Source organism: Macrobrachium rosenbergii, chromosome 2 (genome assembly GCF_040412425.1).
Source record: "Macrobrachium rosenbergii isolate ZJJX-2024 chromosome 2, ASM4041242v1, whole genome shotgun sequence".
Lineage (NCBI taxonomy): Eukaryota > Metazoa > Arthropoda > Malacostraca > Decapoda > Palaemonidae > Macrobrachium > Macrobrachium rosenbergii.
This window is the reverse complement of record NC_089742.1, coordinates 65035737-65061505: the sequence shown is the minus strand read 5'-3', so window position 1 is coordinate 65061505 and position 25769 is coordinate 65035737. Positions and strand designations below refer to the sequence as shown.

The window sequence follows — 25769 nt, the reverse complement described above, 5'->3', positions numbered from 1 at the left end:
TTGCACACTACAGTTACAGTATATAGGTGACTCCATGAGCCACAGCGTATATCTACTCTTTGCATGTTTACTTAAGATTTCTTTTTCAAATACAAATTAAAATAAACAGTACAATAAAACCACCAATAGTCTTTGGAAAACATGGAAATAAGCAAAAATGGGAAAAACATTTTTTTTAAGATAAGATTCACTTAGGAAACTGTTGGATTCTTCTGAACATATATATTACAAGCCTCAAATGGTGCATTACACGTATTTGCACCTTAAATAATAATTGCTCATTACATTAATCGTGTTATGAATATACAGCACATATGGAAAATAAGAACAAAAAATACAACTTTCTGCTGAAGATGCAAACGCTGTCAATAATTAAAGTGAGTAGGAAAAGAAAGCGAAGTAAAAGTAGAAAATAACAGAAGCACCTCGCTCTCTATTTCTCTGGCCAAAAATTCAAACATGAATGGGAATTACAGGGTTGGCCACAGTAATTTACTGTATTGCACTATAAACCAAAAAAAATCACTAAAACAACAAAAAATCTTAAGTCTTCACAGTCGAGAAGTATGGTTTACTAATCTTATTTTTAAAAATTATGCTTTTTGTAATAATAACTGCTCCATTAACTTAAGGAGTTAATCATCCAATATGAATTTAATAATCTTATTTCATAAAAATTATGCGTTTGTAGAAATAATAGCTCCATTAACTTAAGGAGTTAATCATCCAATATCAGTTTAATAATCTTATTTAATAAAAATTATGCTTCTGTAGCAATAATAGCTCCATTAGCTTAAGGAGTTAATCGTCCAAAATCAGGGTATACAGTGTTAGTAAAGATAGTACGGGACAGTGCAGATAACCTTAGTCAGGCTATTTAGTTTACGCACATTATTCAGCAAAATGCAGAAAATAACGACTAAAACTAACAACAATGGAACACTGTCATCAGTGTCTTTATAATGCAGGTCTGCTCGACAGCTGATGAAACGTCTTATTTTTGAAAGCATTATCTCTTTGTGAGACTTAGGCATGCATGCAAAGAACTGGAGCACGCGAACATGATTTACCACAGCAAAAGAGCATTGCCAGACCTTACAGAGAGCACAGCAGTTTCGACAACAACAGGTTGGGAATTACTGTTGTTCTATACACCATTCTGGCATGTATTGTATTATTTCAATCCACATGTTTCATCCAAAAAAATAACTAAGCTTAGTTTTCTACTCTGAGAAACGGAATGAAGCACGTGAATTTCCAAACATAAAACTTCTCTTACAAATATTAGCGAAACCTTTTACGAAATTGATGCTCCGTGACTTTCTTTTGATGACTTAGCTTCTGGATTTTGCATCAACCCTTGCAGAAGTTCGCAGCCTTGCTGGAAAAGTTCCTTCAATTTGTTGTTATTAGAAACATACGTAGTGCAATGTTTGGCGATGTTTGATTATCTACTTTCAAACCTCTCGCAAAATGTTTTAGCACTGTGTGTGAGTGTGTGTATGTAAATAAGCATACTTAGGAAAAGAAGCTTAATAGAATATGTGTCAGCAGAGTGTGGACAGTTGAGTGCAGTAATGGAATGACCTTATCTAACCTATTCTTTACGATGACCTTATCTAACCCATTGGCCTATATGAACTACAAACAGAAGAAGAGGTTGACGACGTACTTTTATGGAAAAGAAGAATGCAGAATGAAGAATAACCAGGCCAGATGAGGATTAGAAACAAAAGTAAATGTGCACGTTTAGTGGGAGGGTTGAGTGATAGACTATCTGCAACTGGGCATCACAAACTAAGCTCACTGACACCGGTGAGAAGAGGAATGCCTGGAGGTATATGTGATCATTATTTGGTTGAAGCGGAAATTTAAAAGGAAGTTCTGAGGGTAATCAAGAGAAGTGCGTTGAACAAAGGACTCACGAGAGAATTGAAGAAGGAAACGGACGGAAAGTTCTGAGGTAAGGCACAGAAAATGAAGGAGTATATTAAAAATGTGTAAATTTTCAGGATGCAGCCAAAGGGTCAGCAGGGAGCATTTGTAGTTTTAGGTTAGTGGGAAGAAGGAATAAAAATACGGAGTGATGAGATGAAGAAATTATAAATTTTATAATGGAAAAATACAGATTACTTGAGGTATAAACGCAAGAACGAAGAGAAAATCGTGCACAGTAATACAAGAGGGGGGACAGAATTGTCAAGAGGAAGGTAAGAAAGAACAGCAGGCATGTAGCAAAACAAAAGTGGAGAGGATAAGGAAAAACATTAAGGAGAATAAAAAAAAACCTGTTTTTGAAGGAAGTAAATCCAGAAAGAAAGGTCAATGAGCAAATGGATTAAAGAATAAAAGAAGTAGAAACCTACGTCGATGGAGTGAGTATTTTCAAAACCTGCTGAGGAAGAGAGGGGACGGGCACTGGTGAATCATGCTTAATGATGTATATATATTTATATGTACACACACACTAACACACACACACACACACACACACACACATATATATATATATATATATATATATATATATATATATATATATATATATATATATATATCCAATGCAGCACGAAGGAACGCGTGCTTGAGAATATCACAAAATCCACGTAAGAAGGTGATTGAAAACCGGGACTTTGAACATGTACTTTCGTAGTTTATTCTACATTTTCAAGTTCACACTGTGAATGTAAAATAAATTACGAAAGTACTTGTTCAAAGTCTCATTTTCACTCACCTTCTTACGTGGACTTTTTGATATATATATATATATATATATATATATATATATATATATATATATATATATATATATAATATGCCATTAATAAGCATCATATATATATATATATATATATATATATATATATATATATATATATATATATATATATATATATATATATATGAGTGTGTGTCTCCTTGCGTCTATGTACCTCCGAGAATGCATGCCTTAGTATGCGTTCACATACATACACATACGTAAAAGCTTATATAATTCTTAGACTTTAACCAAGTAATTATAGGGTATGAAAGGTCACAGCGTAACAGAACATTGTGGGAATAACAAAGGATACAATAATAGGAAGTGATACATAAGAAAAAGCAAATAAGCGACTAAGCAGCATGCCCACGCGAAGGCTTGCCCATCCGATGAGTCTCGAACCTTAATGGTCGGATGTCACAGGAGAACCTGATCTCGATGAAGAAAAGTTTTGTATTTCACTCTCTTTGCGCGGATGTTGTTCTCTACAAGGAGAACTTTTTCGAATAATTCTTCGCTTCACGATAAATCAACAAGAGTTCGATCACATTTTTGTTGACCTCAGACCTAATCTAAAGGACACGCGACCCAAAAGATGTTTTATGGGGATTCCGAAGCTTTGTAAAATAATGAACTCATTTAAAGAAGACTCACAAGTACTACAGCGCGTATAATTAGACTGATCTAATGCTGTCACAGCACCCAGAAGAAATAGAGCGCAAATTGTACTTGTTTGTTTCTAGTACTGGTTCCACGCGGCTGTGTTTTATATAACACGGCTATTTTGCAAATGGACTAGACTGCACTATCTTGCAACTTTTATCGCGTTTTAAGATTCTTCTCGGCCAAGAATCTGTGACAGGCACTTAAGTAAGTTGAAGCATCGAGAACAAATATAAAAATTTGCAATGTGAATTATTTTTTGCTACTTATTCGTTCTTAATATAATTAGTGTCTAACCACCAACCACTGAAGAAGGGAATGTTCATTTACAAGTTCCATAATTATTATCATAATAACGGTGGTCGTCATCACGACAACAAGGGCACAACACAAATCAACTTACAAATGAATAAATTACTGCTAATGTTCCTTTTCAAGAACTTGGGTGATGCCACAATAAAGATTTGTGCCTTCAATTAAAAGCGGCCCAAGGAAGCGCAGAGAAGGTGAAAACACTTGGCTGTAAAGACTGGTGAGGTCACGTAATGTCTCGCCTTGATTAAAAACGGTCTGCAATAACGGTCCCCCAGTGACGTCAGCGGAGAAAGAGAGAACGCGGGGCAACAGGGCTTGACACAGAGCCTGAGATGAAATCCTTAATTCTTCAGACCTCGAACGACGCTGCTCGTAATAATACCCAGCTTTAACTTGCCGGAAAATACAATCAAGACGCTTAATGTTTGGAAGAACGCTTTAATCTCCGATTGGCTTCCTCTTAAACGACCCATAAAGACGGCACTCCCTCGAGGGAGAACACCATTCTAGAAGCATACTTGCTTCAAACTTATTACATGGGCCATTAAACAAATATTACCATGAATTTGAAGCTCTGTGAACTAGTAATTCAGCGGTAAGTTGGCACGTGGGGTCGTCTACATATTGTTGAGCTCGTATGGTTGAAAAGCAGTCTGATAGGGCTTAATGGAAATTGCAGACACAAACACTGCCAAGAATCATGTCAGGACCCACCTCAGTAATTTTGCACTTACGGCAAATTCCTAATTCGAAGGAAATTGTGTGTTTTATATTTGTTACCAAAATATAAGTCGTCCAGCACGACTGGATCAGATACAGCAGAATCTGTCAATACTAATCGAATTTACCATCAACTAACTTTACAATATATGAATGTTCTTTCTCATCTGTAGGTCAAAAGGAGGTTTCTTCCAGTCCCAGTGAACATACGAGTAATGAATTTATTTGGAAAAAGTTCTCATAATCAATAAATAAATTATATATGTATGTATATATATATACACGCTTACAGTGATTAATTTAGTATACATATGTATAGATACATAAACAGTTGTAGTGAATGCCTGTAAATGTATTGATTAATTAAATATATACATATATATATATATATAAATATATATATATATATATATGCCTGTAAATGTATATATTATATATATATATATTATATATATATATATATATATATGTATGTATATATATATATATATATATATATATATATATATATATATATATATATATATATATATACAGATATATAGATAAAAATTTTAAAGCCATGTCTGCATAAACAAAATCCTAATTTTCCTGCTCATATAATGGCCTATCTCCATTGAATCCAACATCAGCATACGTCCTAGGAAAAGTTGCTGAAAACGGTACTTGTTGGAAGAAAAAGTCTAGGCTGTTCCATTATGAGAAAAGGAACCAAAATAAATGACGCAAGGCAAGATGGTAGTGAATTATTCACAGAGCTGGCTTACTTATCGCCTTGCCAACATTTTCCAAGTGACCGCGGCGCCTATCCTCTGCCACCGAAGACCACAATTTCGCGCAGTTCATTTCTTTCGCTAAGAGTGCAACGCTGAGTGCAATTCTCTTCAGACACAAGGTGTAAGCAGTTTGGTGTCTCTCGCATGCCGGAGACAGCAGACACAGGAACGTATGCACACACACACAGGCAAGCACGGAGAGAAAAACGATAAGAATATTTCTTTCCATGTTTCAAGTTTTTGTTGTTGTGCTATTTCAAAAATATTTCTAATTATGTTTCAAATTCCAATTTCAAATTCTTCATAAAGAAATGTCACCCAGATTACTGCTCATTTCTTTCACAGAAGTAACCAAAGCCTGTCACTGATCTAAAAAGAAATTTCATCAAAGTCTTCCCTTATCCTTAATCAAAACTATATATATACAATATATGTGTGTGTGCGTGTGTTTGTGTGCTAAGATTATTGCCTATATACAATGGAAAGCATATCAATAAACCCTAGATCGCAGTCACAAAGGATAGTGTCCTAACTTTTCTCCTTAAAATCTTTGTTCTGAAAGAACATGCAGTTATTATGCAGTTACTGGAAAAGTACAGTAACGTTACCAAGGAACCGTATCTACTTGCAAAATTGAAAATTTCGTTGATAGCTGCAAGAATAAGCAAGAAAGTGAAAAACTTTTAAACTAGTTGTATATGTAAGTTGCAGAATGTGCTAATCTTCATAAAGTCAGTATCTGAGTTTTACTACACTTGAATCCCATTCTGTCACCCCTAAAGATCACTAATCCTAAAAACAAGGAAAAAGTTACACTTCCGAGTGCGACAGGACAGAAAATATTCCCAAAGAGGTCTCCCCGAGGAGCAGGTGCTACGTAACACATGTATAGCTGAAGATCGTCATCTTTCCTGAAACTGGCGAAATTAAGCCATTGTTTTCTGAGTTATACATTACATTCCATATATATTTACTCTTATAGGAAGTTGCTTTCACGGCGCAGAAACGATTGTATGGAAGCTGCGAGGACCTTCTCAAAGAAAAATACTGTTTATGTATTATAGCTAAATTAAGTCCGAAATCTCTTTCCTTTGATTGTTTTTCCTTCATTCGGAATAAAACCATATAAACACGCACACACAGAAACAGGCACAGAAATACACTAAACACACACACACATATTATATATATATATATATATATATATATATATATACATACATACATATATATATATATATATATATATATATTTATATATATGTGTGTGTGTGTGTGTGTGTGTGTGTGTGTGTGTGTGTGTGTGTATGAAGACAGAGGTGAGAGGCAGAGAAAAGGAGGGGGAGATGATAAACAAGAACTTTTAGGGAAAAAGGTTAATGAACAAATAAATCTCAAAATAAAAGATGCACACTGAACACTGCTGTCTGAAGCGAATACATTCCTGAGTCGCACAAGAAGTCGAAAATTTCTTCGAAAAAGGAAGATAGCAGGGAGGTGAATTGCATGACACACGTGCAGAAAGGATTAGTGTACATTTGATAATATTCGGGTAAGCGACTGTTGAAGACGTAAGGAGGGCAATCGACAGGTTGAAAAATGGGCAGACCCCAATAGCTAATGGGATTTCTAGTGAGATACTGCAGTTAGGTGATGATAGTGTGGCTGAGTGGCTGGTGCAGATCTGCAAGATATGTAAAAGGCAAGAATGGGTGAAAAGAATAATAATTCTACTATATTAGGGAAAATGTGATACAGTGACAGTAAGTATCATCGAGGCACAACGTATACTTAGTATATCAGGAGGGGTGTAAGATAAGATTTTAATTGAGCGACGAAGACAGGTGAAGAAGGCTTGATAAGGGAAGAACACTAAGGGTTTAGACAAGGAGAAGGTTGAAGGGATCAAGCATTTATTATGAAACAGTTATGTGAGATGTGGTTTGAAAATAAAGAGAATAAATTGCGTGTTGCATATTGGACCTAAAAAATGGCCTCTGACAGAAACCATGGATAAGCAATGTGGAGAATGTTGAAGATATATGTTGTAGAAAAGTTGTTAGGAGCAATCATAAGTTTTATGATGGAAGCATATGGTGAGTTACAATAAGTAGAACAGAGACAGATTGGTTCAGTGTAAAAGTGGGTCCGAGGCAAGGTTGCGTTATGTCTCCATGAATGTTCAAAACTTTGTGGATGTAATGATGCGAAACGTCAGAGAAAGGATTAAAGATGTAGACCTAAAATTGTGGGGTTAGCAAAGGTGTTGTAAAATTAGTGTGGATTAGTTGAACAGTACTTTTTAGGAAAGTGAACATAAATTGCAAAAATTAGTGAAAGAATTTGAAAATACTTGGAAGATGAGAGTAAATATGAGGAGGATCAAGGTTATGAGTGTATACAGATTCCGAAATGTCAAGCAATGAATGGTAATGATTGATGACTGGGCGAATGGAAGCCGTGTATGTATAGGTATTAAGGAGCAATTATAACAGACAGTGGTATGCTGAGGAAAAGATATGTCAGAATAAATGAAAAATGAATCCAGTGGAGATTGAGTATAAAATTGGGAAGACTTGAAGCGTCTACAGCAGCCGAGGTAAGGAGTTAATGAAGGGATAGTTGAGCCAGCTCTCTTTTACTCAAGTAAAGTATGGAAATTAAATCTAACTGAAAAAAAAAAATGTTAAAGATGCTGAGATGAACTATTTGCATAGTAAACTTTATCTAGAGCCAATCTCTTTTACGGGAACGGGTTGCAATTATATATATACAGTATACACACACAATATAATATACTGTATATATATATATATATATATCATAATTTTATTACGCACTTTTATTTCTGTTTTTAGGGATAAACCACAGCGTACCTGAAAAGTAAGATGTCTACAACCCAGATTCTACAAGCGAGTTGATGACATAAAGAAAAACTAACAACATACCATTAACATACTGAGCAAAAAATAAAGAAATTAATTAAGTATAACATGAGCTATTATTTTGCAGATACGTATTTAATGACCATCTCCACGAATCATTCAACAAAACAAAATCGTTATCGGATAATCTTCTTACCAACTTGACTTCTTGCGTGTCTGTAGGTGGAAAGTATGTCGAAAGAGGCCTCTGAATATCATCGTCTCGTATCCTACCTAGAACAGATCCTCTTGGAGCTTCATTCATTTGTTAACAATGACATCAACAACAGCGCTGCCACCAGCAACAACAACAAAAAATATATACTGTAAGAAAAAGCTCTCACAAATGTCTCATCAGCAAAACGAAAAAATGAAATATACATCAATAATAAACAGCGTCGCTTATGGCATATGATTGAGCCTATACAGATTACAAGGAACTAGAGCGCGCTGTCTACACAAAGGAGGCCACGCGAGGCACGAAAGAGGTGTAGGACTCGCGCCTACCATTATTCAGAATTCGAATTCAGGCCGAATTCCAGGATGAAGGACCCTGGTTCCAGCATCTTGGGTACAACACGACACGGGATATACACGCGCGATCCAGCCCCTTAGTTGCATTACGGACTTCGCCTGCCTCTGGAATTCAGATGCAGTCACCCCTAGCAGACGAATTCAACGAGGGCTTTACTTTAATCGCTGCAAAACTCAATTCACCGCAACGGTGCTGGAGAATACCTAAGTATAAGATATACGCAACGTTCCATGAGAAGCTGGGAAAAAGACACAATGAAAAGACAGTCAGTGGGTGGAGAGAAAAGAGGAATACAATAACAGAAAAGAAACACAAAAGGTAAATGAAGCAATAAGAGAGAAAGAAAATTCTTAATTAGATTCTAATAACTTCCGATAGTGGTCCCAAACGTGCAGGCTGCCATTAATAGCCCTTTATGCTGGAGAATTAAATGTGCACTGCGAACTGATGAGACGGAGTCATTATCATTTTGAAGTACAAGACTCCTCTTATGACAGCCGAGTAGCTGTTCTGAAAGGGCATTCAATTAAGGAAGGAGTCTCTGAGGAATGCAGAGAGAGAGAGAGAGAGAGAGAGAGAGAGAGAGAGAGAGAGAGAGAGAGAGAGAGGAGAGAGAGGACTTGAGAATTTCATGCGAGATGAACAGCTCGAAAAAATAAAGCGCTTAGTATTCTCTTCTGGTGCCCAATCCCAAGTTCATTTTTTTCTTTTCATCGGTAGCTTTTTTAGGTGTGTGGTACAGTGACCTTTTACTTACCATCTCACCATTTTAGTCTTGAATTTTATAACGAAGCTCTTGCGAAGGGAATAAATAACTTCGTAAAAATTCATTATATATGAAACAAATATGAAAAAACACAATGAAGTAAATATAAAACATAATCTCCTTGACTAACGAGTCACTGTACTTTTGTTTAACTAAAAACTTTCATTTCAAAGGTTATTTAAACATTACTACTAGAAAACTGATAAACGCAAGTTACAAACGTGAAAATACAGTGTGCTCTACATGCATACATACAAACATGCAGTTATGTATGTATTGTTGAACAATAAATTGCCTTCTAAAAATGTATAAATTCACTATAGCAAATACAGTATTGCCAGTCTTTTTCTGTCTTTTGACAGTCCTCAAATTAAGACTTCTCTAAACATAGAAAAAATTCTTGACGCATCTTTTGTACGACATGTTGCATTAAACATACTGGAAAGTCGGGTATAATTTTTATTTTAATAGCCAAAACCAGCTGCAAATAGTGATTATGATTTCATGCATAAATATAATGTCGACTCGTCATTTATCCAAAAAATGTTGAAATACTTGATGGTGCACATGATGTCTATAATAAATGGAACGATAAAAGTATGGTATTTTGCTTCAAGACAACATACCGTATTAGTCTGACAAACAATTAATATCTTACACAGCACATACACAGAAGGAGGTAATTTCCTGACATGTGAAGGGCTTACAATGAATCGTGCTTTTTCAAAAGGAATAAGCAATGAAAGCATAAATAATGCAATCAATCTTGTGAAAAGGAACGAGGTTAAAATCCTTATCAACGTTAGTGCATTGCTTTCAGTTTTAAAGACTTCGCCAGAAATGAAAAATGCATTAATATTGTGCATATTCGAGCCCTAATAAAGATATACAACTAACAAGAACAACTGCCACTTATCGCAATACGGCGTCAATAACCCGACTTGTTTTAAAGCCAATCAGTTCCTTTCCTACATTTAGTCAATCAACTAGACTGAAGACAAGCACCTTCAACCTCATAATGATTATCACTGAGGCAAAATTTTGCAGACAAAGTTGTCTATGCAAACGGGGACTGAAATCCCTTCATAAATACATGTCAGCAAATCTCCCAGTGTTGGAAGTACCAATGACCCCAAAAAACGCCACCGCAACCTGCTCCATGCTCCCCCGCCCCCACCCTCTCAATTGGGAAGTTCCACTTACTTAACCTGAAATTATATTATATAGGCCAGTGTTGTCTTCAGGAAGGCACCTAGGAAACCACTGGAGTCAACTAATTCTGACGACGCTCATTGAGTCAAAACGAGTGTCACCATTCCCTAGTGTACGAGTACAAGAAATTACCGAAAACGATAACAATTTTTAAAATAAGTAAAAAATATCCCAAATTCTATCTGAAATAAGTTTATGGCATGATCATGCTAAATACCATTTATAAACTTGATTTTCACCTAGAAATATCATATAGCAATAATTCATTTCTGTTGGTCTCTAGAGCGGAAATTCCACACATCCATATGATATTTGCTGACTAATCTGGCTCTTTGAGGTTAAGCATACTGCATGCAATAGGTATACTGATGAAATGATGAATAAATCTACATAAATTTTCACGCTATATCAGTAAATAAATGCATCTACATCTACGCCTACTCGGCTTGTTCTTGCTGTTTCAAACAGAGCAGAAACAAGCAACACTACTCTCAAACCGTATACAAATTTACTTTTTCTCTTCGTTTCTTTGGCGGGCCCTTCCATCTTTACAAATTTGTTAATCACAGTGTGATGACATTCATATGTGTCTTTTCTGGAATAATTCTCTGGATATTAACCTCATCTCCGCGCACAGCCCTCACAGAGGAACGCAGACGCTACTTCTTGAGGCTTGCTTTACATGAGCAGGCCAATGACAAAATATGCGGGGATCAGGTTTTCTCCGAAAGTTTTCTAATGCGGTAACTTAATGGCACCTGTTAGGGACTTTACATCACGGAAAGAAAAAGCGAAATTGCATTTTCTTTCCGCCATCTGTGTTTTGTATTTTGTATCTCAGATATCTTTTATCTTGTTTCCTTTGCTGTCCGTGGCCACATGACTTTCAAAGAGGATAAATAAAAGTGAAACGCTTTGTAATTACAGTTTGTAAAACAACTGATAAGTGCAAAATAACTTTATGAAATTTCAAAACCCTTCTTTACATGGGAGAGGCAATACTCAACATGTGGTTGTTTGTGTGTTAAGCAATTCTTGAATATAATTCTGACCGAAATTTGGTTTTTATAAACTTCAAAATATCTTTCATAAAAAAATTCATAAGAAGGAATTTGATCTTAAGAGAAATACAACTGAAAAATCCTAGACAGTAAAGATGAAAAAATAAATAAATAAATAAATAAATAAATAAATCCCATGGCACACTGCAGATGAGGCTTCTGCAGGTATGTGGCGGTTTCTGTAATGAAAATATTTTGCACAGGGGTCCGTCCTCAGAAGTTGTTTGTTTTTTCCAAAATAACTGAATTTAATAAGCTTTTACAGTGACTATACAAGAAGAGCCGTAATGAAGTCCACAAAAGGCCTTGTTCTCCCGTTTTCCTCTTATGTCTTTCATAGGGGCCCGGTAATAAAGAACTTATAGTTACTTAACATTTTGTGTAATTTATTCAATTATATCCATATAGCGCACACACATGTATATCCATATATATATAATATATACCCACACACATATATATATATATATATTATATATATATATATATATATATATTATCATAAATATAATTATATATAATCAGAAAGTTACAAACGTCCTTTAATATCCATCTTACCTCCAGAGTAATATATTTTCATATATGTTACAAGGGGAATTTTTAATTGAATCCACCGTCCCGTGGGGTCGAACCAGCGACGGACGAGGAATCAGGACTACAGTGACACATAACCATTCGGCCAAATAAAATAATCTCCCATCAACCCACCCGTCGAACTCAGGTGTTTTGCGTTTGGAGACGATATCCACCACCTCTGCCATGTTGACCGTGTAGCTTTGTCTGCATCCATCACCGTGATTCATATACAATCAGAAAGCTACAAACGTTTATCTGTAATATATTTTCCTTATATGTTAAAATATTTCCCGTGAGGTCGAACCAGCGACGGACGGGTCAGAACTACAGTGACACACTCAGACAAGTATAAGTGAATACCATCTCCCATCAACCCACCCTCGTTTTTTTTGCGTTTGGAAAATCCACCCACCTCTGCCATGTTGAATAAGCTATTTATCACATCACCGTGATTCATATACAATCGAAAGCTACAAACGTCCTTTAATATCAAGAAGTAATATATTTTCATATATGTTAAAAGGAATTTAATTGATAATAAGTCAAAGAATCGAACCAGCGACGGACGAGGGAATCAGGACCACAGTTAACCATTCGGCCACAAGAGAGGTATAAGTGAATACCATCTCCCATCAACACGGTGATGTGATAAATAGTCATAATATGGCTACGATGGACAAACGCACTACACGGTCAACATGGCAGAGGTGGGTGGAAAAACGCAAAACACCTGGAGTTCGACGGGTGGGTTGATGGGAGATGGTATTCATTACCTTCTTGTGGCCGAATGGTTAGTGTCACTGTAGTCTGATTCCTCGTCCGTCGTTGGTTCGACCCCTTGGACGGTGGACTTATTATCAATTAAAATTCCCCTTCGGTAACATATATGAAAATATATTACTTCCGAGGTAGAGTGAATTGATATTAAGGACGTTTGTAGCTTTCTGATTGTATATGAATCACGGTGATATAAATAGTCATAATATGGCTACGTGCGACAAACGCACACACGGTCAACATGGCAGAGGTGGGGTGGATATCGTCTCCAAACGCAAAACACCTGTGTTCGACGGGTATGGGAGATATAATACCTAATGGTTAGTGTGTCACTGTAGTCCTGATTCCTCGTCCGTCGCTGGTCGATATACGGTGGACTTATTATCAATATTCCGGTAAATATATATGAAGATATATTACTAGGTAGAGTGAATTGGATATTAAAGGACGTTTGTAGCTATTGTATATGAATCACGGTGATGTGATAAATAGTATATATTATATATATATATATATATATATATATACAGTATATATATATATATAAAACGTAGGAGGAGAGCGTTTGCATGACCCTTCTCTTACTATTCAATTTACCTCCGTGTAAGACCATTCCTCCTATGTTAAAGAAACATGTTAACCAGTAAACAACTGTTTTAGAGAAAAGGATCGGAAATAATGTGACAATAATTGAGGTACTACTGAGCAGACAAAAGGGAAGCGAAGTGAAGCCGTGCGAGGTGGGGGTAAAATCTTTCTCCCACCGGCAAATTATGTTTTCAGAACGGGATGAACGGAAGTCCACACTTCCGAACAAGAAAGAAGACGGATGCGCACCGAAGGGCGAAAGTGTTCCAGAACCAAATGTTATTTTCGACCATGTCGTCATTTTGGGAGACCACGAAATGTGGCATTTCAATTTCTCTCATTTTTCACTACACATCCCCGTTATAATTAAGTTCGTAAAACCTTTTGATATATTAGTAAAAATTCAACTATCTTACTAATGTTAAAGTAAAATAAACACTCGTAATCTGTATACGAGACCAGCTTCTATAACTTTAATTCCACGGGATTCTTGTAAAAGTTTCTTTCCAAGTACCCCAGTACTCAGACAAGAATACTCAGACAGGAAGTGTCATCTATTCCCCTTCTGAAGCCCCGAAGACCTAAAGAATTTAACCAACAAATGCCTCACAATCACGGGACCAAACAATCACTACAAAAGAGATGGAGACTGCCCAGCCAATAAAATTCATAGGATAAACGCGTGTAGCCAACTCTAAAACGGCATAGAGCAGTCTCTCATATTCTTGGCATCAAACTATACCCGCATGAGCGAGGTGCACTGGTAATTTCTAGCATCATCTGATTATTAACAGCCAGACTCCCTCAATTTAAGATTAATGCTTTATATAGCCTAAACGGAAAGATTTTATGAAAACCTAAGACTTCATACAAAGGGCCCTCACGTTAGCTAAATTAGTCCAAGGAAGTCACTTAACAAATGCCAGTCCTAAGCAATTAGTTTTTGCGTCGTGCGGACTTCCTTGCCCATTTATAGATAAATCTGGGTCACAATAAACTTCTGTAATGAGAAAAATGGTCAAGGACATTTTTGGCAGATGAAAATTTAAAACCACAAAATTCTGCTCATTTAACAATTTTATTGATTAGACAGCACAAGATACTGAAAGATCAGTATCTTACGCGTACAGTATGTTCGGAATTTGTTTCGCAGTGTCACTAAGTGCTCCATTTCATATTTGAAAGTGTTGACCTTACAAACACAAGGGATCTTTTAAACTCTACGAAAGCCTTAATTGTAATCCTCCCCATAATTCATCGTCACAGAGGTCTCGTGCAACATCATATGATGCCATATGGGTTTTCAAAATGAAGGAGAAAAACACTGCATGATTTGTTAGTTTCTTGAAAACTTATCAGGAACAGAACAGTGTTTGTGGGCCCACTGTAAACTGGGGAAATTTAGCTGTTGAGTTCCCGTAAAACATAAGCCATATCTGAATTTGCCTTTACAAAAGATGTGATAATGTAATGGGATAGTAATTGGCTACCGTAATGCTTTCTTTTTCAAGTTTACCAAGGGGTCTCATGCTCATTAGTTCCCAAACATAAGAAAACACGCGTTCCTTACAAATTCTTCTAGTATTACCTAATATAAATGTTTTGTATTTTCGGGAGAATGTTTAATCATGGCATATAAAGGTTATCAGGAAATGGCACAGATTCCCCAGAATTTCTTGATGCAGACTCAAATATTCTCATGGAAAAAGAGCATATTAAATTCCTCTCTATGTGGTGTAAAAATTAGTATTTTCCTCTTTTCTATAGACAGATATTCTGAAATGGTACCAGAGCGCATTTCAGAGAATATAAAGCAAATATATGTTTGCACGGTGCAAACCACATACAGGCAAACAGACAATAAACTGACTGTCACCAACGATATTAAAAAAAAAAAGTATTATCTTCTTGTTTTTCTGGAGTCAGTTATAAACAAGGAAAACCAGTTTCCTAACCATCGGTCACGGCAGTAATGAAAATAAAGTGTCGCTAAGCAATACAGTTAGGGGTGGTCAAGGGATCCTATTTCAAGATGACTTGGTTGCATAAGGACAGACCTCAGGAAATCAAAAAGTCCTTGGCTGGAACTAACACAATTGCAGCGTCTTAAGTGACCTAATTCCTGACAATTACTCTAATTACGCTAACGGTCCTAGGTTCGGTATTCCTGGAAAAGTGCTTACGAAGAAATGAGAGAGAGAGAGAGAGAGAGAGAGAGAGAGAGAGAGAGAGAGAGAGAGAGAGAGAGAGATCTGATTAAAACACTGGGAAAGTTAGTTTGCATTCATAATCCAAGTCTTATCATCCTTTTATTTTTTCCTTTTAAAATATAATTTACCAGATATCCACAATTTTGACTAATAACCTCAATAGCTACACGTCATCATTTACGTTGTTCTATGATGTTTATTTGTTTACAGAAAAAGAATACCTTTGTCATATATTCACGAATGTTTTTTTCACAATTCCTGCCCAATAAAAAATAATAAAAATAAAATGTAACAGAGTAGCAGTAACTGAGTTGCATGTGTTTTTTATCTGAATACTTTCGCCTTTCAATAATATTTATTTACTGATAAAATGCTTCCCTAAGGTTTTCTTTTTTTCATAGAATACCACGACCTTCCTTGTATTTTTATAAAAGTCCCATAAAATTTCAAGTATGCGAAGTATAGTTTCCGCGTAGTTTTGAGAGCTGTGCGTGTATAGTTCATCTGTTAAGCACGTTTGCATGTGTTTTTCCCTGCATGAAGCATCCACTGTTACCAAAAAATAAAAAATAAAAAAATAATAATAATATTATAATAAAAAAAAAATTATTTCACAGCAGCAGATTACCTTTAGAATATATGACACATCTGCCTCATATATGAAATACCTCAGCAAAAGTGACACTTGAATGTTTTAATATTTTTCATTCAAGGCAACTTTTTCTTTTTCTATTAGTCTCGTCACCGTTCTTCATACCCAGCCATGCAAACCAAGAGCACTATTTAATTTGGACATTAACGAATTACCTTTCATCTACTCTGTTCCTCTGAATAAATTACTTGAGATGAATTATGCCCTTACCCTAAACTCTATTCTGTTCCCTCATGTCAAGTATTCAAAATAAACGACCTTCGCCAAGTATCGAATATATTATCATTAAAACTACGTGTCAGTTATTTGGAGCTAGTATGAAGACACAAGAATGAAATGGAGCTATCACAACGGTTGATTACTACTAGCGTTTTCCTCAGAAATAAATAAAAAAAAAATATGCAGAAAGAGTAGTTTGTATAAACTATATAAACAAAAAATTAAAAGGAGCCGTGAGAGGCATCTTACTTGGTCAAAGATTACCTTGTCTTGATTTGGAGATTTACCATTCATTTACCTTCACAATGCAAGAGCTTCGAGGCCTGATTCTAGCACTCTCAGTTTAATGTAGTCGATCTGATTTGAATTTCTTTTATACTCAACGCAGATATTGTGCGTCTATAATACAAGACTATAAGTCCTACGTACACGAACACAAAATACAATTTCCTTCATATAAGTACGAAAAATATCCCTATATTTATGAGGAAGGTAATGTAAAAGATTCGTAATGCGATTTGAACGCAAACTTTTTTAAACAGAAGAGCGCATTTTGAAAATTTTAAAATGGTCGAGAATACAAAGCCACTTAGTAGTAAAAAAATAATTCAAAATTCCGTAAAAATTTCGACACGGAAGAATAATTGCTTTAAATCAAATCGGAAATAAATCAATCTTAATGCTTACAAGCCGATATGTAATTAATATAACAAGTTTTTCTGCATAAAATATTAATTAGCAGTGGCTCCAGAGAAAAAAACAAGATAATGGTCAAAGCCACATTCATACATCAACGTCTGTGCACAAATAATTTGCAAAATTATTAGCTTTCGCCGATACACAGATGATTCATCAGCTGCACGTCAAAGCCCCTACACATATTGAATAAGTTCTCTTGCTTCTAGATTTTAGATGCTTATTCCTTGTAGTGCCACTTTCAGTCCATCTATCTTTCTCTCCTCCTTCCTCCTAACGTTTCCGAATTATACTTTTCACTAATCTATCGTCTCCACCTTTCTACATGACCAAACTTTCACAAAACACCCTCAACCATCTCATCACCTACACTAACCTTTTCGCCACTCCTAAGCATCTTGAAATTTTTCACCCTTTCAGTTCTCTTACGCCATTTAAACTACTCAAAGAAACAATCCAAACAGCTTCATCCTGTTTTATTTCATTTGCTTTCTACATCCACACTTCACTCCTATAACCGAGAGTTGGCTAAGCAATATCTTCATACATTCCTTCAGGTCAACCTGAACAACAGCGGAAATTTGTATTTTTTAAGCATTTTCGTCTCCCAAACGCCGATAGTTGATTGCGCCTTTTCCTACTTGAGAACAACGTTCAAAGAACACCTTTCTAGTCTAAAACCATAACTTTGACGGAGGACGTTCTTGGTGATTCCCTATTCGAAAGATGTAATTGTGTAAAATATGTTTAAAATCTAAAAAAATCCTAATCGCAAAAAACACCTGAGAGAGAGAGAGAGAGAGAGAGCTGCTTTGGTGCAGAGCTTAACACATCTGAAGAATTAAGATTACTAGTCACCATATGAAAGAGAAAAATGATAAAGCGTTCTGTAAAAAGAATAAATATATACAAATATTTCAAAGGATATACAGGAATTGTATTGAAAAAACAACAGACATCCTCTATGAAAAAAACCCATGGGCTTATTTTCTTCTGGCTAATGCTGGATTATCTAAAATCTATAAAATATATGTACATTACGAACAGCAGCACATTCGAGAGAAACAAGAATTATATATAATAATACTGTATTTATGCTGATCATTCAAAAGACCCTCTCTGTCTGCGTGAAGTGCTCAAACGATTTCCGATTCCCGTCTGATTATGTCGATACAGGAGAATATTTACAGGGAACGTGCCAATAGAAAGAAGAAAATATTCCTGCACCAAAAATTATACCACTGGTTTTCTTACGACATTTGCTGTATTTTTAGGTTCTATAATCTTTAGGGCATACTTTCATCTCGTTTATCTGTTCGAGGAGACTGTCAATGGCTGCAAAAAGTGTTCTTATGGCTGGGAAAAGTAATTCATCAGCAACCGAACTTTTTCTTAATTATCTTGGATTAAAATACACACACACACACACACACACACCCCTCTCCCACATCGTGTTGGGCACTTCTTGGCGCTTACCTACTCAAGTACTGATCAGACCTAACGTGGCTCGAGTTTATTTGTCGAGCGATCGACATAATTAAAAGCAGAGAACAAAACTGAAATGATTCACTACAATTTACTGTAAACTTAACTCTCGATGGAACACTGGCAAGCTCCCTTTGAAGTTTTTTTTTTTTTTGCTGTGTTGGTCTCCTTTTGGTGATTTTCATCTTATATTTTTTCTATCAAAGGTGCAGATAAAGAATGCCTTTTCACCAATAACAAAACTTACCAAGACAGTTGAATGGAAAATAAGTTTAATCAGATATAACAACATTCAAGTGCTTAACAAAACTATAGCGCAGAAGAAAAAATGGAGAAGACATAAAAGAGTCCGAATAAAAATGGAAGACTGTAAGTCAGGAAGGTCATTCGTCCGTACAACATCTGCTAAAACCAATGATGAAACGAGCCGTTCAAGACAGGAACAGCATGAGAGGCTCATTAAAAATAGCAACCACGACTAGGGACTGAGCTGAGAATAGGAAGTAAATGTACGGATAAATACAGGAAGTATCAGTATGAGTATGAAATGGAATGTTCAAGTAAATTAGCAATGTGGATGAAAGCGCATACCTTATACTGTCCTCGTCGCTTTTGTGGTTATAAAACACGAGAAGGTAATTGTGAAAACCTGCCAAGTTCGACTGTTGTTGGGATGAAACTTTTAAATAACATAAGTGCTACCCTCACCAAAGTAAGTGGGCGAGTTTCTCTCTTACAAGGAATTATCTCAGTAAAGAAATAAGATCTGGTCCAAGAAAAATCTTGCGGGCCCAGATCTCGGACGAACTCAGTATTATGCAACGGACTTAGATTATCCTAAATGAATAACTGAATATCAATCTAAATATTAGTATAGGCAGCACTGTCGAAATACACCGGTAAACAGGAGAACAGCCCCTCCCAAAACATGAAAAAAGACAAAATCTAAACTGAAAATTAAGTATATTTTATAAATTTTAAACAAGACGTTGTGCCAAACATTACAATAAAAGCGGAAACTCGTCCATTTCATGAAGAGAATCTAAAGCAAGTGAAACCAATCACGCCGGTCACTGATAACAAGCGCAAGGTATGTTCATCCGCATTTGACGTCAAGCCAAACAGAAGCGTCAGGCGACCCTTCTGAACAAACAGGCCAAACCAACAGTGGCCAATAATCATGGAACGTAACGGGAAGAGGAAGCCACGCGCCGTCGAATATACTATGGCACCAGGCCAGAGTTCCCGGTGTTATTTGAAAATCATTCAAATTAGGCCGTTTACGGCAAATGAATTAGAGTTGAATTACTGGCTAAAAAAGACGAATCGAACGCGAGAAATTGGCTCTGCCATTGATCAGTCGGGAAAAAAGAAATCAACCGTTTTTATGTGTAATTTATATGGAAATTTGCTTAAAGTAATACTGCGGAAAAATTCCGCCACGTGCAATATATTCACACATAATTCGCCTTTTCAGCTGGTGCGTTTTATAACACAGAAATTCATTTCAAAATGACCATTCCATTACCGATTTCGCTGCCGGTTTTCCGGCCTCAATTAAAGCATGAAATGCTTCGCAGGATGGGGCGAGATGGTCTGATCCACTTTTCGGCTGTTTTGGTATTTCAGGTTTCATGCATGCGTTGTAATTTACAGTTGGTATGCTCACGTTCCTGGTCATCTGCCGCTGAATAAATCTCTACAGCGCACTGTAAAATTCTATATAAAAGTTAGTTTTTCGGTCGAACTTAGGGTCTCTTTTGACTGACAAAGTCCAGGAGGTGCACGCCAGGACTTCTACCCTTTTTACACACCTTGCCACACTTGCGGCAAGGGCCCATTTTGGTACATTGCCAGCTCAAGATCAGTTCCTCACTCTAACAGGCAGGATCGTATAGCCCGCATATTGAAATCAGCTATGCTCAGATTGCTCGGTTCACTGACAGACTATTTTCCTCTACGGCTAATTTTAAAATTATTTTCCCGCATCTGTTTTGCCTAACTATAATCATCCTTCACTTCAGCAGCTGATCTGGTCTTACAGTAATATAGCTGACGACCAGGCTGTGGAATTAAGTGCTTTAGATTATGGGTATTAAGTAGCTTCAAAGACTTGTGTTAGAGAAGTCTTAAAGAGATAGGTTCTTCGTGCTTGACTCTTGTTCCTCTTCCCCTCTGTTCTATTTTTTGTCATGTTTCGGCCTAGTTTTAGTATGAGCATTTCATTATCAGTCCCCATGGACTATGCATTTAAAATCATTTTACTATGATATGTTTACCAACTACCCATTTTACCTATATTAAAATTTTCGAGACGACGTAAATAGCAAGAAAGACATACTGTGCAATTATCGTAATATGCGCGTAACAACCCAATGCAAACCGAAGCATAGGTTAATATAAATACAGAGTCAGCAAAGTTAAATATACCAAGATAAAAAAAACACGCAAATTGGATGCCGTCAATGATAACATTAAAACAAAAATTATTATTATTATTACATTAGATAACACCTATTCACATGGAACAAGCCATTGTCTTGAAATTCAAGCTCCCAAAGAATGTTGGTTTCAACCTCCCACCGCAGACCCCACACTGCAGCAGTAACTGATCATGATACAGAGCCAGTGATTTTCCATCCCGCCCGGGGGAGACGCGAACCCGACATCTGAGTGGCATTCCACGGCACTAACCGCTATACCAGCGGACCAACTAATGTATAGAACGATCCAGTAAATTCGGCTATGAAGTGAGCAAGTGCAATAAAGATAACGGCATCGTCCGATAAAAGTAAGTGTGCCGGAGGGGAAAGCGACTGTAATCTTCCTAGAAGAAAAATCGTTACAACTGCAATAGTTTCGACTCTTTCCAAGTGAAAATTCTGGCAATGTAGCTTATTTTTTATGCAGCAGAGTGTACAGCGACGAAGCTCTGATAAAAAAGAAAAAACTGGAGAACTCGATTGGCTTTATAGGTGCACTTTTTCTTTGCCTAAAAATATATCCAAATATGAATTTCATTAACCATATGAATATTTCCATAAATCATCAGATACCTCGTTTCGCCAGTTCAGTCCACAAGCCTGAACATGGAAAGCATGAGCCGTCTTGAATATTTTATACGTGAATTTAGTTTAATTGCTCATTCCTTACAACTTTCTCTGTTAACACAAACACACATACACACACACACACACACACACACACACACACACACACACACACATATATATATATATATATATATATATATATATATATATATATATATATATATATATATATATATATATATATAAGCTTCACAATAACTAAGCTACATGATTCTAATCATACGCTTATGATTCGACATGTTTTACCAGCTGCGTGAAAAAGTCCACATACGAGTAAGAGCTGAATCCAGGCACAGCCAGAATTAAAATTTTTAACAGTCTCAAACATTAGGGTGCATAAGCACTCCCGCTCCTTCGTCGGCTTCCAATTATGCGAAAGATTTTCGTTCGGGATTTCGAATCGCCTCATAACGAAAGCAATACTCAATTGTCTCGGAGAAAACGTACAAAAAAAAATATATACTGATAATTCTTGGTTCTTCGCGTATGAAATTGCTGACAAGGCCCAGCCAGGGCGAATAGTATCAAAGGAAAATTCAGAGTGAAGACATTTTTTTAATACTTGGGGAAAAGATATTAGCTAAGTCTCACAGCCTCTTTAACACCAAGGTTATGACAGTAATTAGGCAGGCAAAGAGTTAACTGCTATAGCTACTCAAATGACTTCAATATTCTCCACAGATCTAGGTCAACCGTTACTTCCGTTATTGCTTCGGAGAGCGCACCATTTAAACTGCCTCGGGGGTAATTACATGAGGGTATGACTTCATAGCTGGGGTTCATGACCTTTTTACTTTTCCAGAACCCCACTGGATTTCCTGGTATGTCCCCCATATCGCGCATGACAGGCAATCGAAATCATCATTACCACCAGTTCTGCTGGGTGCTGGTGAGATTTCCAAATACTACAATAGCTTTATATACATGAAGAGTCAAGAAATATTCAGAACTGAAAATCATACATACATACATACATACATACATACATACATACATACATACATACATACATACACACACACACATATATATATATATATATATATATATACATACATACATACATATATATATATATATTATACGGAAAAAGGCAGATGACAATTGTATAGTCAGATAGAAATGATCATACAAATTCCTCATAATTATCGTTCTATGCACCAGAATTATCGTACACCATTAACAAATACAGAACATTGCAAGACTTAAATATCGAGTCTCATACCCTCAGCCCCATTGAGAATGAATACCGCAAGCTAAGAATCTGTTGGTTAGAGAATTCTTATAAATGATAACTTGAATAAAGAGTGCATTCTATTATGGGCGGCGTGTAGGTATATTATACACTGAAATATATACATCTGAAATAATGGGAGTTTTTGTCTTACTCTCGAGTTTTCTAATAACTAAACCGTTCCTCCTGAACCTGTATGACAAGCATGAAAAATGATGAGGATCAGCTAAAATAAACTCGATATCCTAGGTAACTCTTATTTCCTTGTTTCTTTGCGAAGAAAAGAACAACGGGACGATTTTTTTTACCATGAAAAGTCGTAGGAAATTAATTAGAGTCCTACATAAGTGATAATTAATACTTAACATAATGAGTCGGGAGATAACAGCAATGGTGGCTCGATGTGGTGATAGCGATGTTGACGACAGTACTGGACACGAACTCTTCACATACCTGGAATTGGAGCGTAGATATTGAGGTGAAGACAATCCTCGTTCTGATTTCTGAGGAGGGGCAACAGACGTTGCAGATAGTTGAATCTACCCTCAGGCATCCTTCTCAGTGCCTCCCTTCTGTTGGTAACATCCGGAAGCTTTTGCGGACATACGGGGGGGAGGTCCTGGAACCTTTTGAGTCCCATCCAGGACAAAGGAGACATTGGTGGCATAAACCTCAAGTGACCAATTGGTGGGGCGGCATAAGGCACACCATAGAAGACTGATACCTGTCCTAACGCCCGGTTGGCAGGTTTAACGATGAGTCCTTGCATGGAGCCATATCTCGTGGTCACTACGTTGGAGGATCGGAAAAATCCTCCGGCCTCTTGCCGACACAGGAGGGCAAGACATAACACCGCTAGGAAGGGGATTTTCAAGACCATGGTTGTAGGACGCTGGGTGACGGAAATACGAGATTTTCACTGATCATTCACTCGCACTCACTCTTACAAGGGGGACCTCGAGTTCCATTAGCTGGGGCCCTCAGTGATAGGCATCTTATGTGTCTACATCCCTTGGCTGCTCTCTAGAAAGAAAAAAAAGTATTTGTAAATTAAACATCTCATAATCATGGGAAGATGAAACATAAGAAAGGACAAATATGAGAAAATATATGCCTACCGAAAGATACAAGATGTTTTAATTTAATTCATTTCTTTAACATATTTCATATAGCATAAGACTGAAAAAAAAATTATGGAATCATAATCACAAATTATATTCAAAATAAGTAACTTAGAATACTATTACTCAAACATTAATAGCATACACAAAAACGACATAATATCTTCCACCCTTACCTTCTACTGTAAAGAAACCCGACAGATACTGAACAAGGAGATGAAAAAAAAAAGACAAGATCACCGAAAAATCAAGGCCCTCATCTAATTTACGACACTGCGCCAAGATTTTTGTGAACTTCATGAAGCATCAGTTCAGTAAAAACCGTTCCATAACGGCACTCAAGACCAGGACAATGCGGGGTAATACGAACTAATTTCCAAAAGAGTGCCAAGGAGGTAAACAAATTTTCCAACGAGTGCCAGGGGAGTCAACGCCTACCGAAAGTTTCCTCGCTTTTTGTCTTTCATTTTTTTCCTCTGGCGAGAATATAGTCCATCAGCATAAGCGACGCTCATTTTCAAAATGATTGCCACATGAGGCACAACACTTTATGAATTATTAACACATTATTCACAATGTTTCCTTTCCGTCTGCCCGTCTCTCTCTCTCTCTCTCTCTCTCTCTCTCTCTCTCTCTCTCTCTCTCTCTCTCCTCTTTCCCCTCTATACTCTTAGCCTTACCCTTGACTCTTTTTTTACTCCCCTGCCTGTTTACACGGGCAGGGACCTCTATCCGTAAAGAGTAAAGGGAGGGGGGGAGGGTTAAACACAACCACCACCACTACCACACTAACCCCAACACTGACATACTACTTGGCAGTCCTTCAGCAATTTTCGATTTCTTTTCCACTCTAGTTTATTACTCTTTCTCCCTCTCATCCGTTCCTCTTTCTCCTTATTTAATCTGACCGATGGCAAATTTATGCAAAATGCATTGAGGATCTAGAGAGAGAGAGAGAGAGAGAGAGAGAGAGAGAGAGAGAGAGAGAGAGAGAGAGAGAGAGAGAGAGAGACCAAAAGTGACGGCCAGACATCCAGGGCACACATGTGGACACAAGCTTGGCTTAGGTAATAAGTGAACGCTGACTTTGGGAACTTAAATACTTAGAACACTGCACATATATACATACATTCACTTTGTAATCTATTTCTCATTTGAATAAGTGGATAAAACCACACAGGCCCTGTTATTACTGATATCTTACGATTATCAAAACAAAACAAATCTACACCTAAAGGTTTCCTCATGAGTAATGTACACAATTCTCAAAATTAATTTCTTTATTTTTTCACATAAACATACTCGATTTTCAACAACGAATTTAGGAAAAATTGTAAAGGATTTCCAAAAAGTCTTAAAACACTT

At 36.6% G+C, this 25769-nt stretch overlaps 1 protein-coding gene across 1 annotated transcript in view; it reads right to left on the bottom strand.

Moving 5' to 3' along the window:
• Window positions 1-25131, bottom strand: part of LOC136847955 (neuroligin-4, Y-linked-like) — a 100575-nt gene extending 75444 nt beyond the window's left edge. Inside the window, exons 1-2 of the mRNA XM_067119978.1 lie at window positions 24581-25131; window positions 23737-24306 (exon numbers count right to left, since the gene is read on the bottom strand). Coding sequence (XP_066976079.1) covers window positions 23737-24163 — 427 coding nt within the window. The 5' untranslated portion in view covers window positions 24164-24306; window positions 24581-25131. The remainder of the gene's footprint in view (window positions 1-23736; window positions 24307-24580) is intronic.
• Window positions 25132-25769: the final 638 nt, after the last annotated feature.